The sequence below is a fragment of the Littorina saxatilis genome, linkage group LG2 (assembly GCF_037325665.1).
Source record: "Littorina saxatilis isolate snail1 linkage group LG2, US_GU_Lsax_2.0, whole genome shotgun sequence".
In the NCBI taxonomy this organism is placed as follows: Eukaryota; Metazoa; Mollusca; class Gastropoda; order Littorinimorpha; family Littorinidae; genus Littorina; species Littorina saxatilis.
In genome coordinates, this window is record NC_090246.1 from 32800286 (window position 1) to 32812785 (window position 12500).

Sequence of the window (12500 nt, forward strand, 5' to 3'; positions counted from 1 at the left end):
GACCGCGTAACTTTCCAACGAAAGTGCTTGGACCTCTATAAGTCGAAAGAATATTTTTACTGTGAAGATATACGGAATGTTACTGTCTTGAATTAATATGCAATTTGTGCACAAAGAGCTGCATCTCTTTTGAAGGAAGACCCTTACCATGCAAATTGACCGGCACGGTAAGGCGTCCGCCCCGTGATCGGGAGGTCGTGGGTTCGAACCCCGGCCGGGTCATACCTAAGACTTTAAAATTGGCAATCTAGCTGCTCCGCCTGGCGTCTGGCATTATGGGGTTAGTGCTAGGACTGGTTGGTCCGGTGTCAGAATAATGTGACTGGGTGAGACATGAAGCCTGTGCTGCGACTTCTGTCTTGTGTGTGGCGCACGTTATATGTCAAAGCAGCACCGCCCTGATGTGGCCCTTCGTGGTCGGCTGGGCGTTAAGCAAACAAACAAACAAACCATGCAGATTAGGGAATGGAAACTTTCTCATCGACAAAGGCTCGAAGCTTTATTTTCCAAAATCCCACTTTTATACTGTTTTGATAAGATGGCAAAACAAAAAGTGATGAAAAGTTCGATTGTGTATACTCGCAAGTCAAAATTTGTGTCTACAAATCTAGATTCAATACAGAGAAGTCAACACTGAACATGTTTTTTAAAGGAACTTTCCAACATATATAAAGATAATAAACATATTCATCATATAGAAATGAACTGTGGAACCTGTACGCTGTTCAGTGGGTATAATATTATACCCCTGATTAGCGGTATCTGTCATAATTGCTTAATAGCCTTTTGCACTGAACATGTCATTATTGCCGTCTTACGTATTATATATCGTTCTGTCCATTGCATGACAACATTTAAAGGCACAGTAAGCCTCCCGTAAACCATCACAGAGCTCCCCGAGCGTCTAAATACAGTACAAGCATACTTCCATTTGAACGCTCACCGAACGGGAACATCCTGGCTGCTTTCTGTCGAGCGTGAGACATTTTCAAAGAATTTATTTTCGTAGACTTGTTCCGTTAACAACAACGGCGCCTCGTTTTTGCGCTAGACCTAACTTTTAAAATCTAAATAATAAATTGACAGCTTGTTACACAAACATTCTTTAATCATAAAAGAATTCGTTTTTCATCAAGACAAGATCAGAACAATTCGAAGTTGTGAAAGTTTAAAAAAAGAAAAGCCCGGAAGCAGGGTCACGCAAGGGTCGTAGCAGACGACGGCCGGTTTATCAGTGCAAATCGCCGTTCCTCTCAACAGTCAAAAGCCATCGCTAGAGTTCTTGTGAACCACAGCCGTTGTTTCGTGCATAAAAAAAACGTGCTATTGTAGATAAGCTCACGTCGAGTCGCATTCAAATGACTAACTATGACGACTGCATTGTGAAAAGGGAAAACTGGATCACACGGGTTCACGATGGCTCAGGGGTAAGATAAACCACGCAAAAATAAATTCTTTGAAAATTGTTCGCTCTTTACGGAGGGCACCTAGGATGTTCTCAATTGGTGAGTGTTCAAATGAAATGGTGTTTGTACTGTGTGTAAAAGCCTGACCGTATCTGTGATGGTTTACGGGAGGCTTACTCTGCCTTTAAACAAACTGCCACTAACTTTAAACAAACGCACAAATGAAGTAACTATGGGTCAAGATGGAATTGCGAAAAGCCATGGAACTATGCTTGCAAGTCACAATAAAACGCGCCTCTTAAATGCGAGTCAAGATTGGCGCGGGGAAGGGGGGGGGGCTGTGTAGATTCCGTGCTCCTGACTACATACTCAACGAATACATATTTGACCATCATTTAAAACCAATATTTGGCTCTCCCTCGCCATCTTAAGTGAGAGAAAAAAGCTCTCATGAGTTAATGAGAAATGAGCCACATTTTCGCAGCGTTGAATTAAAAAATAAATTATCTCTCCCAAAAAGTGCGCGAGACTGCACTCGCCCATTACACGCAACAACAACAAAAAACTAAAAATAACTTCAAACATTCTCGGGTTCCCGAAAACGGTCGGGGTTTCGTAATTCCCCATTCGTTAGACTTCTCAGCTTTCTTGCGCGTGTTCCTCTCACGCATAATTTCCGTCGCCGCAATGCAATGCCCGAGCCAGTAGGGACTTCTAAATGGAAAAAATCAATCATAACAAATTATTTCCATAAATGTGTGCGATAACTGCTGTCAGGCGGACATTTCTGTCTGACAGCTGTTAGCTCTGAGTATTGGTTATCGCAAAGAGCAAGAGACTCCGAGAGGGGTGGGTGGGTGTGAATATGGGTGAGCAAAGGGGAGGGGGGAGAAACCTGGAGGGCTTGATTTCCAGGGTGGAGGAGTAAAACAAAAAACAGGAGTGAGAAACTTGCTGTGTGTGTTTGCTCTGTCTCTGAAATTCCAAAGATTTCTGATGTAACCCTAACAAGCCTGATTTTGGGTGCCTAGTAAAAGATACTCTCGCGTGCGTTTTCTCTCACACACACACACACACACACACACACACACACACACACACACACACACACACACACACACACACACACACACACACACACACACACTACTTTGAGCGCATGTAAAACGTCCCTTTGTTGTCTCGATGTTTCTTTACAGTCATTCCTCTGCCCTTTCCTGCAATTGTCTTTGTGTGACCCCGACTGTAGGCCTAGATGGTTTAAATTCTCTTCGATTTTCACAAATGTGTTATAACACTTACTCCTCTCCTATTCTCCCCAATTCTTTATCGAAACACTTGGGATTCATGTCCTACAGGCTTTGGATTTAACTCCTCTTAAAGGCGTTCTGTAATTGAGCCCGAAGTCGACTTTGCGAAGACTACGCGAAGTCTGTTAACCGAAAACTCAGTGCTAAAGCTACGTGCGGCCAGCTTCGCGAAGTTAAGGACAGGCTTAAGGACTAGTCGTTGGTAATGTGCTCTACTCACCGTCGCTGTATTTGTCCTTGCCCTTCAGGAAAGGGAGGCCAGTCATACTGAACCAGTTGCGGAAGTTCTTCAGCATGAAGTCGAAGACCTCATAGTCGTTGCTCTGCTTGGACAGATCGTGACGGACGGCGGCGAAGGTCTCGTTCAGAATGGACAAGAACATGTTGAGCAGCACGAAGACCACGAACAGCATGTAGCAGAAGAAGTACAGAGGACCCAGGAGTCTGTTGGCCTCCTGAAGAACTCGGAACTGAGCTTGGCCTGGGCGAAAAATGAGAAAAACGATACATTGATTGTTTTTGTTTGTTTGTTTGTTTGTTTGTTTGTTTGTTTTTTTGTTGGTTGGTTGGTTGGTTGGTTGGTTGGTTAAAGGCTGACATAGTCCTATTTAATTAGTTTAATTACTTCCAGGGCTTTTCTCATCGTTGCGGGGATGTATAAATTAAGCTTCCTGCAAAGTTTTAGGTTTGAAGTCCTTACCAATTACGAGAAATAATTATTTCTTTATTGCATTGTTTAGCAACAGTTCTCTAGGACTTGGGCTATTTTTAAACCGTTGACGTCACTTCGTGACGGTTCGTAAATCAAAGATGGCGTTTGAGACTGTTCTGTTTACATTCGACACTATCAACACCACTTTGCAATACTGAAATAATTTTTTCTCGGTTCGAAAGCTACAGCCAATCTTTATTATATCCCCTTAGGTACAGTTTTATAACATTATTGGCACATGTAAACAATATGAATTAATTAATGAACGCTACGAGTATGGCAGCCTTTAATTTTACTACCATTATTAACAAAGACAGCAAATACACGAAAACAAGGCTACAAATGTATAGTATTACTAACGGTGATTGTATTTCTCGCAAAAGCACTAAACTGTAAGTCAAACCAGAGCAAAATCAAATGAAGTTACAACCCTACCAAAAACATCCAAACAATACCTTTCACCAAAACAAAAATATGAAATTCTTCAAGGAAACAACGCATAAATAATACCAAGCAATACAACTTACGAGAAAGGCACATGCTTATACGAGTACGACTCGCCTTCTATACAACTTACAAGAAAAGCACATGCTTATGCGACTCGCCTTCCATACAACTTACAAGAAAAGCACATGTTCATGCGACTCGCCTTCCATACAACTTACAAGAAAAGCACATGCTTATGCGACTCGCCTTCTATACAACTTACAAGAAAGGCACATGCTTAAACGACTCGCCTTCTATACAACTTACAAGAAAAGCACATGCTTTTTCGACTCGCTTTCTATACAACTTACCGAGACAAACAGCCATCAAGGTCTCCACTGTCGACATAATCTTGCTGTAGTCAGCTAACTGTGCTCCAAACAAGATGTTGCCGGAGCAGAAGAAGGCGATTAAGACGATGAAAAAGACGATGACGAAGGACGAGAGATCTTTGGCCGCCCTGATGAGTGTGGCGCCCAGCATGGAGATCTTGCGGTTAAAGCGAAGGAGGTGGACGGTCTTCAGAATGGCCAGGAAGGACACAAAAGCTAGGATGTAGCTGAAGAGTTCGTCCCACTGAGAGAGGCGCTGAAAGTTGTAGTATTTTCCTGGTAGAGGAAGAGAAAGAGGTGGATGGGAAAGGAGAAGAAGTATATAATGGATGTGTTGTTGACATGCAACGCATAGTTTGCCTGTCAGTCAGTCTGTCGGTCGGTCATTCTCTTTCTCTCTCTCTCTCTCTCTCTCTCTCTCTCTCTCTCTCTCTCTCTCTCTCTCTCTCTCTCTCTCTCTCTCTCTCTCTCTCTCTCTCTCTCGTTGTTTGCTCTTATTGTTTGCTCTTGCATAATTTTGGTTACGCCAGCAGAAAGCCGAATGACTGAATGGACTGCTTTCGTTTTTTAGACCCTCGAAAATTACCACTGCCCAACGAGGGATGACAACCTCATCAGCATACAATTTGCAAGGTTGAATAACGAGGAAAGAAAGAAGTTAAGAATTCCTCGTAAGACCTCCCAGCGGACATAAGAGGAAATAGGACTGTAAGAAGAAGCTGACACGCTAAAACTCTGCATAATTCATGAGCAGCCGACTGCAAATTCTTGCCTCGTACGCAAGAAGAGCATGTTCGACAAGTCTTGCTCTGCGAAACACGGTTGTGACCTTTAAACACTATTCCATCAGAGTTTAAACGAGTTAGCATTTAAAAAACTGCACCGACGCCTTTCATTTCGATTATTCTGTAAACAGCACTTTTCACTGTTTAAAAATAAAACAAAGTTTGTGCGTTATAGTTTGAGGAGTAGAGGCGGGGGGGGGGGGGGGGGAGTTGTCAGTTTCGTGTAAATGTAGCCTGTAGATTAAATCTGTTAGGTCTGAACAAAATATGTGCTTACAGTGGGCAACGAGAACACTCTCTGTGAATTTTTTCTTCGCCAACATTGCTTGTGTTTTGTTTTGTTATTTGGCTTTAAGGAGAAAAAAGGACAATCAACAAAATAGACGTATACCATCAAATCTTATGAAATCGGTATAAAACAGTTAACACGCATATTTCTGTCTTGCCCTAATAAGACATATTCAAAGCCATTCCATGTACAACTGTTAGCTTTTCAATAAATGTATACTTATACAAGGGGGGGGGGAGGGGGGGACACGTGGAACTTTCATTCCAGAAGAACAACATCGGCCTTGCAAATGTTCTTAAAGTTCAATTAGCAATGAATTAGTCATGAATTAACGCACGACCGTTTGAGGTCGTTCTTTTTCTGCCTCTCCTGCAAAATATGCTGGCTTTCTGCCGAAGAAGGACAAGAGTTAAATGCGCAATGTTTTCTGCATTTCTTCGGCTCTTGGGTGTTTTGCATAATGTTGAATAGGAAAAAAACCATATTGTTGTGTTTTGTAGCTCTTGGCCTTTGGTATATATACATTTGCTTTGCTAGAAAGAAACCAATCGCAAATTTTTACTCTGCACCGAAAGATCTCTCGCGGCACGGCTATATATCTTATGTACCCCACAGGTAACACAATTATACATCAAGCAAATACCAGGACCACACTTTTTCTCTTCTTTTTTAATCTGTGCTTTGAGAACCCTCACATCCTAGAAATGACAGAAATCAAAATCATGCAAAAAGGACCACACTTTTTTTTTCTTTTTATTTTTTTATTTTGTTAGATCTGTGCTTTTTTTTAAACTTTTACATCGTGGCAGCAGTCTTGTGCAAACAAAAGAAACCAAAAACTACAGCAGTTGTTGTTGTTATTGACTCCCCTACCACAAAATGACCTTTTACCTCTCAAGGCCTTGACCTTGCTCATGGCCAGCACGGTCAGCACGTGACGCCCGGCGTACATGATGATGGCGGTAATGGAACCCAGCAGAGTCCCCAGCTCCATCCAGTTCCAGAACTAAACAGGGAATAGTTCACATTAAGAAGCAACAAAACTACATATGTGAACATCGCAAAGAGGGAAACTGTGGATGAAACTCGCAAGAGCAAACGAGAACATAGAACAATGCAGTGCTTTGCCTAGATATATAAAAGAACGAATAGCCTATTATTGAAAAATATACAGCTCATGCTTTTCCTCTGGCCAAAAGTTCATCTCTACTTTGAATACGGATCAACCGCTTTCCAGCACAATGAGTGATATTTATTATTCAACAGCCATATATGTTCATCACTTCATGCTTTTGCAAAAAGGAAATGTTTAAAAAATGTCATTAGCTGGACGTGGACTTCATGTTGTCCTCATTTCTTTTCTTTTTTTTAAATCAATGAGTGTTCACTTCATATAAGAAGAACACATCTTTGAGACCACTAGTTCGCTTCATGCCTGTGCACCCACGAGGCGATGATCTAATCACTTTTAAATGGTAGGCCCATACCTGAAAGAAGTACTGTTTCTTTTGTCGCCACAACTTCCTGACTTCGCGGAACATGAAGTACAAGGTCAATATGACAACCAGAGCTTCACACAAGGCGACGAACACCCCGTAGCCACCCAGGTAAGAAAACAATCTGAAAAGATACAAGAATAAAAGGTAAGCAGGTGCCTATTATCACATACAAGTTACACAGATAGCGATAAAACGCTTGCAACCGACCTATTCATTAATATTCTATGGGCAGTTACAATTTTCAGAGAGGGTGGACCAAATTGCTGAGTTGGGACGAAGAAGGGACAGGATGGCTCCGCCTTGAAGAGCTGAGGTTGTAGGTTTTAAACCGAACTCGGCATTCACGCACTCTGGATTGTCTGTTCGTGTAAGCCTACACGAATTGAGCCCAGTGACAAGTATTCGATTGACAAACCTTTCCGCAAAATGCTACCTTTATTTCTCTCTCTCTCTCTCTCTCTCTCTCTCTCTCTCTCTCTCTCTCTCTCTCTCTTTCTCTCTTTCTCTCTCTCTCTCTCTTTCTCTATCTCTCTCTTCCACACGCTCTCTCTCTTTCTCTCTCTGTTTCTCTCTCTCTCTGTCTGCCTGTCAGTCTATATGTATCTCTCTCACTCTCTCTCTGTGTATCTCTCTCTGTCTTTCTCCGACTGTCTTTATCTCTCTGTTTCTCTGTCGGTCTGTCTGTTTCTCTGTCTGTCTTTTTCTCTGTCTGTCTGTCTGTCTGTCTGTCTGTCTGTGTGTGTGTCTCTCTCTCTCTCTCTCTCTCTCTCTCTCTCTCTCTCTCTCTCTCTCTCTCTCTCTCTCTCCTTATTTCCGCCCCCCCTCTCTCTCTCACCTGAAAGAATGCACCAACAGCTCCCCTTGTAGCTTGCCAGTGACAGGAGTCTCGAAAACCACGGTAACCATAGCAAAGAGGTTGACGTTAGGGTTGTACAGCACGAACTCCACGAAGATGGACCTGGTCAGCTTGTCCACCCAATGGAAGTCTTCCAGCTCCTCCAGAAAGCTCTCAACGCGCTCTCGGCTTCCGATCAGATCTTTGATGTAGCCGCCTTTTTGAATAAAGAAGTGAACACATAGCACATGAATGTTTGGTAACCTAGCTGCTGTTTCAAAGTTATGAGCAAGATTAAAAGGTGAGGTCAAATAAAAGATAAATGCATGCCTCCGAGAGACAGTTACAGACAACAAAGAATCTGAAGTTAAACAGCATGTGATGTATTCAAACACTAACAGTAATTGAGTATTTTCTCATGCATATTCTTTACACAACTAATGCTGCTTCATCCAGCTGTGTCGTCGCTACTGCCACAACTACCACTACCACAACGACTAAAAACACCGCATCTACATTCTTCACCGCTACTGCTACTTCTATGATACCAACGTCGACTACTACTCCCATCACCACCACCCTGTACCACCACAACCACCATCAGCATGACCCCTCTTACCACCCTTACCCCCTTAACACTAGTGTCAATTTCCCCCGATAGCGGCGTATGGTTGCCTAAATGGCGGGGTAAAAACGGCCATACACGTAAAAGTCGTGGGAGTTTCAGCCCGTGAATGAATTTTCCTCCTTCTTGTCCCACCACAACTATTATTTACGTGCAGCAAAAGCCGGCAAATCTCACCTGCAGGATAAACATCGAATCTTCCTACATATGGAATGCCTTCTGTTTCTGCCCAATCCCGGTACTTCCAGGCATAGTTGATGCCTGCTTCAAGGTCGTCTGGGGCAGTGTTCCACCCTTCCACAAAGGTCTGCGTTTCCTGGGCGTCCCAAGACCAGCTCTGCGTGCACCTGATGTCGGCTCGTGTAAACGGGGCGGGTACCTTGCACGGGTCTGAAACAAGCAGGCGAATGTGTAGGAAGAGTCAAGGGAGAGGTTGAGGAGAGAGAGTGAGGGAGAATGAGAGGGGATGCGAGAGAGAGAGAGATAAAGAGAGACAGACAGACAGACAGACAGACAGACAGAAAGAAAGACAGACAGAAAGACAGACAGAGAAAGACTCAAAGACTCAAATGGTTTACTGGTTATGCAATATGCCCATGGGGTGTATGGGGTATGCACGGGAACACTGGTCCTCACTCAGCATTCAACTCTCACTTCTGGCTCCAAGAAAGCTGTTTGGAATAACAGTGGCCACGACTCGGTATACCGATTCTACTGGCGGGCTAAACGAAGTGAGGGGCCGATGTGTTCCCCTCATCGGTGGGCAGACCGAGCTCAACAGCCTTGGCAGGCAGTCGATCTAAGGGAGGAACCCCCGATAAACGTCCATGGCCGAAATCGGAGTTGCAGGACCCATGCAGTACCTAACTGCTGCCCCACGTATTAAACGCTTCATGACAGACACAACCATGGCAACACGATATGGCGCTCACCCTCTGAGCGAACGAGAAGAAGAAGACAATATGCCCATGACCAAAGGGGGTAGGGGATTTGGGTGGCTTCAGCATTATACAAAACTCATCGAAATCGAACGACAGTGCACATTTGCGTACACATACACCGGTTATTTACTGACATGGTATGTCCAATGTCAGACGCGTAGTTTACCGATACAGTTAACACATGATTTCATTGCCAGTGTTCATTGAGAGAGAGAGAGAGAGAGAGAGAGAGAGAGAGAGAGAGAGAGAGGGAGAGAGAGAGAGAGGGAGAGAGAGACAGGGAGAGAGGGGGAAAGAGAGAGAGGGAGAGAGAGAGAGAGAGAGAGAGAGAGAGAGAGAGAGAGAGAGAGAATGAAGATAAAATGGTTGCGGAAAGGTTTGTCAATCGAATACTTGTTACTTGGCTCAAATAAAAATGTTCAGTAAAACATTCCCTTTCTGCAAAGAATGCTGCCACGCTTTTAATCTTTAGTATGTGTCCAAGGGGAACAAATGTTTCATTCCATGTGAAAGTCTGGACATATAATTATATGTAGCGGTGAACACAATCGTGTTTGCGGAAGGACAGAACCTTTAATATTTTAAACTAAAGTTTGATTGCAAAATACCAAAGTCAAAACTCGAATTCGTGGTATCACAGTTCACGAGCATCAACTTGCAGAATGTGAACACGTTTCCAAGCTTTGTATTTGACTGGGAGATCCCAGACTATGTTTTCAGTAATTTCATACAGCCCAGACGCCCATCATTCTCCGTGATAAAATGAATGTCAAATAAAAGTCAACTCAATTAGACTGTAACCATTTTACTCACCGGCAGTAACTCTGTGCTGTCTAAGTCTGACGGGACCCACTCTGTAGGCAGCCATTGTGGAAATGACACGAGCGCCCCCATCCGGCAACACATGACCTCGGTAGTCTGTCTCTGTGTACAGGTTGGGCACCAACACACGCTGGGTCCAGTTCCAGAAAGTCACAGAGTTGTTTATCTGCAATAAGTATTGGGGAAATGTTGTTGATACTTGTACGACAGCATCGCATTGTCATAGTTTTCAAGAGCTTCAATTCAGAACGACATTGGTGACAATAACAAAATCCTTAAAAAAAATGTAACAATTCCACGCTGTCAATGGTTTGGAGCTACATATACAAGTGAAAGTGAATTGTCAAAGTCAAAGCCAATCAAGCTGTTTGTTTAATCAGTGGAACTATTGCACTTTTAATTCGTGTTTCCGATGACAACGATGGTAAATATTCCAGCTCAAGAACCCAATCAAAGTTTATGAAACTTACGATGAAACATGGTCTGTTTGGAATCAAGCTGTGTAATCGCGAGATGCATTAAGACATATCTTAAAACATTCAAAACTAAAGAGACGTGCTAAACATTTACTGAACTCGCCTGAGCAACGGTTGGCCCGGCATTCAGCATTTTGCGAATGCTACTCGTCCACATGAAGCTGCGGGAATCACGATTGTGCCCGGCAACGAGTATAAGCAGCAGCAGATAGATGAGGTAGGCAATGATCTCGCGCGTGACGTGGCCTGTGGCAATTTCCTTCATCCGGGTTTCCCGACTTGAAGCGAGGACAGTGGAGTTTGGGGCAGGAGCAGCCAAGTGGGGTCGAATTGCTGCAAAATGAAATCATCGTTGATCACTGGCACACCAATTATAACTTACTGTGCCTTCCAGAAAATTCCAACATTATTGACTACTGAGAGCATGGGTAAGTTTCGTTTTCATCATATGTTCATAGCTCTTGGGGCGAATCACAGATAACAAACTCTGAAACTTCAATGTCTTCGAAGTACAGTCAAACATGCCTTGACGACCATCGCTCTTTTACGACAACCTGCCAATAACGACCACCACAAGGAATCCCCGTCAAGTTTGTTTTCTTCTATATAATCCACCTTTCCATAGCGACCACACGTCTATAACGACCTCTTTTGGTCGGTCTCTTAGGTGGTTGTTATGGGCTGTTTTGACTGTAATAACATCGTATACTTCGGAGCTGTTTATCATTCGAAAACAGCATGTAGCTGTTTCTGTGGCATGGTTAAAAACGACCACATACACATTGATGTTGAAACGAAAAACAAACAAAAAAAGAGAAAAATGTCAACAAAACTTGCATCCGTTAGCTCGGAACATGACCACTACTGAACATCGTCGAAGAAACTCGGCAGCAGTGCAGAGTCATCTTTGGAAGGTAATCCACCACAAAAACCTGACGTCACTCCCTGAAGTATTTTTAAGGGTCGGTATATCTGACAGCAGAACTAAATTCAAGTGTGGATAAAGCAATATATGCTGTGATGGGCGGTGTAAGAGAAACCTTGGACGAGGAGCGACAACGGAGACAGCCACACACAAAACAAAAGATGAAGAAAAAAACGTAAAAGAAATTAAACAAAAGATGACAGTTACTGCAAATGCCGTCATTACCCATCATTGGCTTATAGCTCAAGGGTTCTTCGTCAGACTTCAGTTGGATCTGTGACGTGTCCACTGCATCCTCTTCTTCCTCCTCTACATCCGCTTCCTCTGGAGGCTTCTTGCATGCCCAGGCCAGAACGAGGGCGAGCACAACAATCTGTGACAAAATTGATTTCTTTTAATATAAACAGAAATATAACTGAGCCTTCGATAAGCATTCGTTTTTATATTTAGTCAAGTTTTGACTAAATATTTTAACATCGAGGGGGAATCGAAACGAGGGTCGTGGTGTATGTGCGTGCGTGTGTGCGTGTGTGTGTGTGTGTAGAGCGATTCAGACTAAACTACTGGACCGATCTTTATGAAATTTGACATGAGAGTTCCTGGGTATGAAATCCCCGAACGTTTTTTTCATTTTTTTGATAAATGTCTTTGATGACGTCATATCCGGCTTTTCGTGAAAGTTGAGGTGGCACTGTCACGCCCTCATTTTTCAACCAAATTGGTTCAAATTTTGGTCAAGTAATCTTCGACGAAGCCCGGGGTTCGGTATTGCATTTCAGCTTGGTGACTTAAAAATTAATTAATGACTTTGGTCATTAAAAATCTGAAAATTGTAAAAAAAATAAAAATTTATAAAACGATCCAAATTTACGTTTATCTTATTCTCCATCATTTGCTGATTCCAAAAACATATAAATAAGTTATATTCGGATTAAAAACAAGCTCTGAAAATTAAATATATAAAAAATTATTATCAAAATTAAATTGTCCAAATCAATTTAAAAACACTTTCATCTTATTCCTTGTCGGTTCCTGATTCCAAAAACATATAGATATG

General features: G+C 42.8%; 1 protein-coding gene across 1 annotated transcript in view; it reads right to left on the minus strand.

Moving 5' to 3' along the window:
• LOC138952696 (polycystin-1-like protein 2) overlaps positions 1-12500 on the minus strand; it is a 65131-nt gene that overhangs the window by 18290 nt on the left and 34341 nt on the right. Inside the window, exons 23-31 of the mRNA XM_070324397.1 lie at positions 11669-11816; positions 10622-10851; positions 10034-10208; positions 8457-8669; positions 7655-7871; positions 6808-6940; positions 6212-6326; positions 4226-4522; positions 2937-3197 (exon numbers count right to left, since the gene is read on the minus strand). Coding sequence (XP_070180498.1) covers positions 2937-3197; positions 4226-4522; positions 6212-6326; positions 6808-6940; positions 7655-7871; positions 8457-8669; positions 10034-10208; positions 10622-10851; positions 11669-11816 — 1789 coding nt within the window. The remainder of the gene's footprint in view (positions 1-2936; positions 3198-4225; positions 4523-6211; positions 6327-6807; positions 6941-7654; positions 7872-8456; positions 8670-10033; positions 10209-10621; positions 10852-11668; positions 11817-12500) is intronic.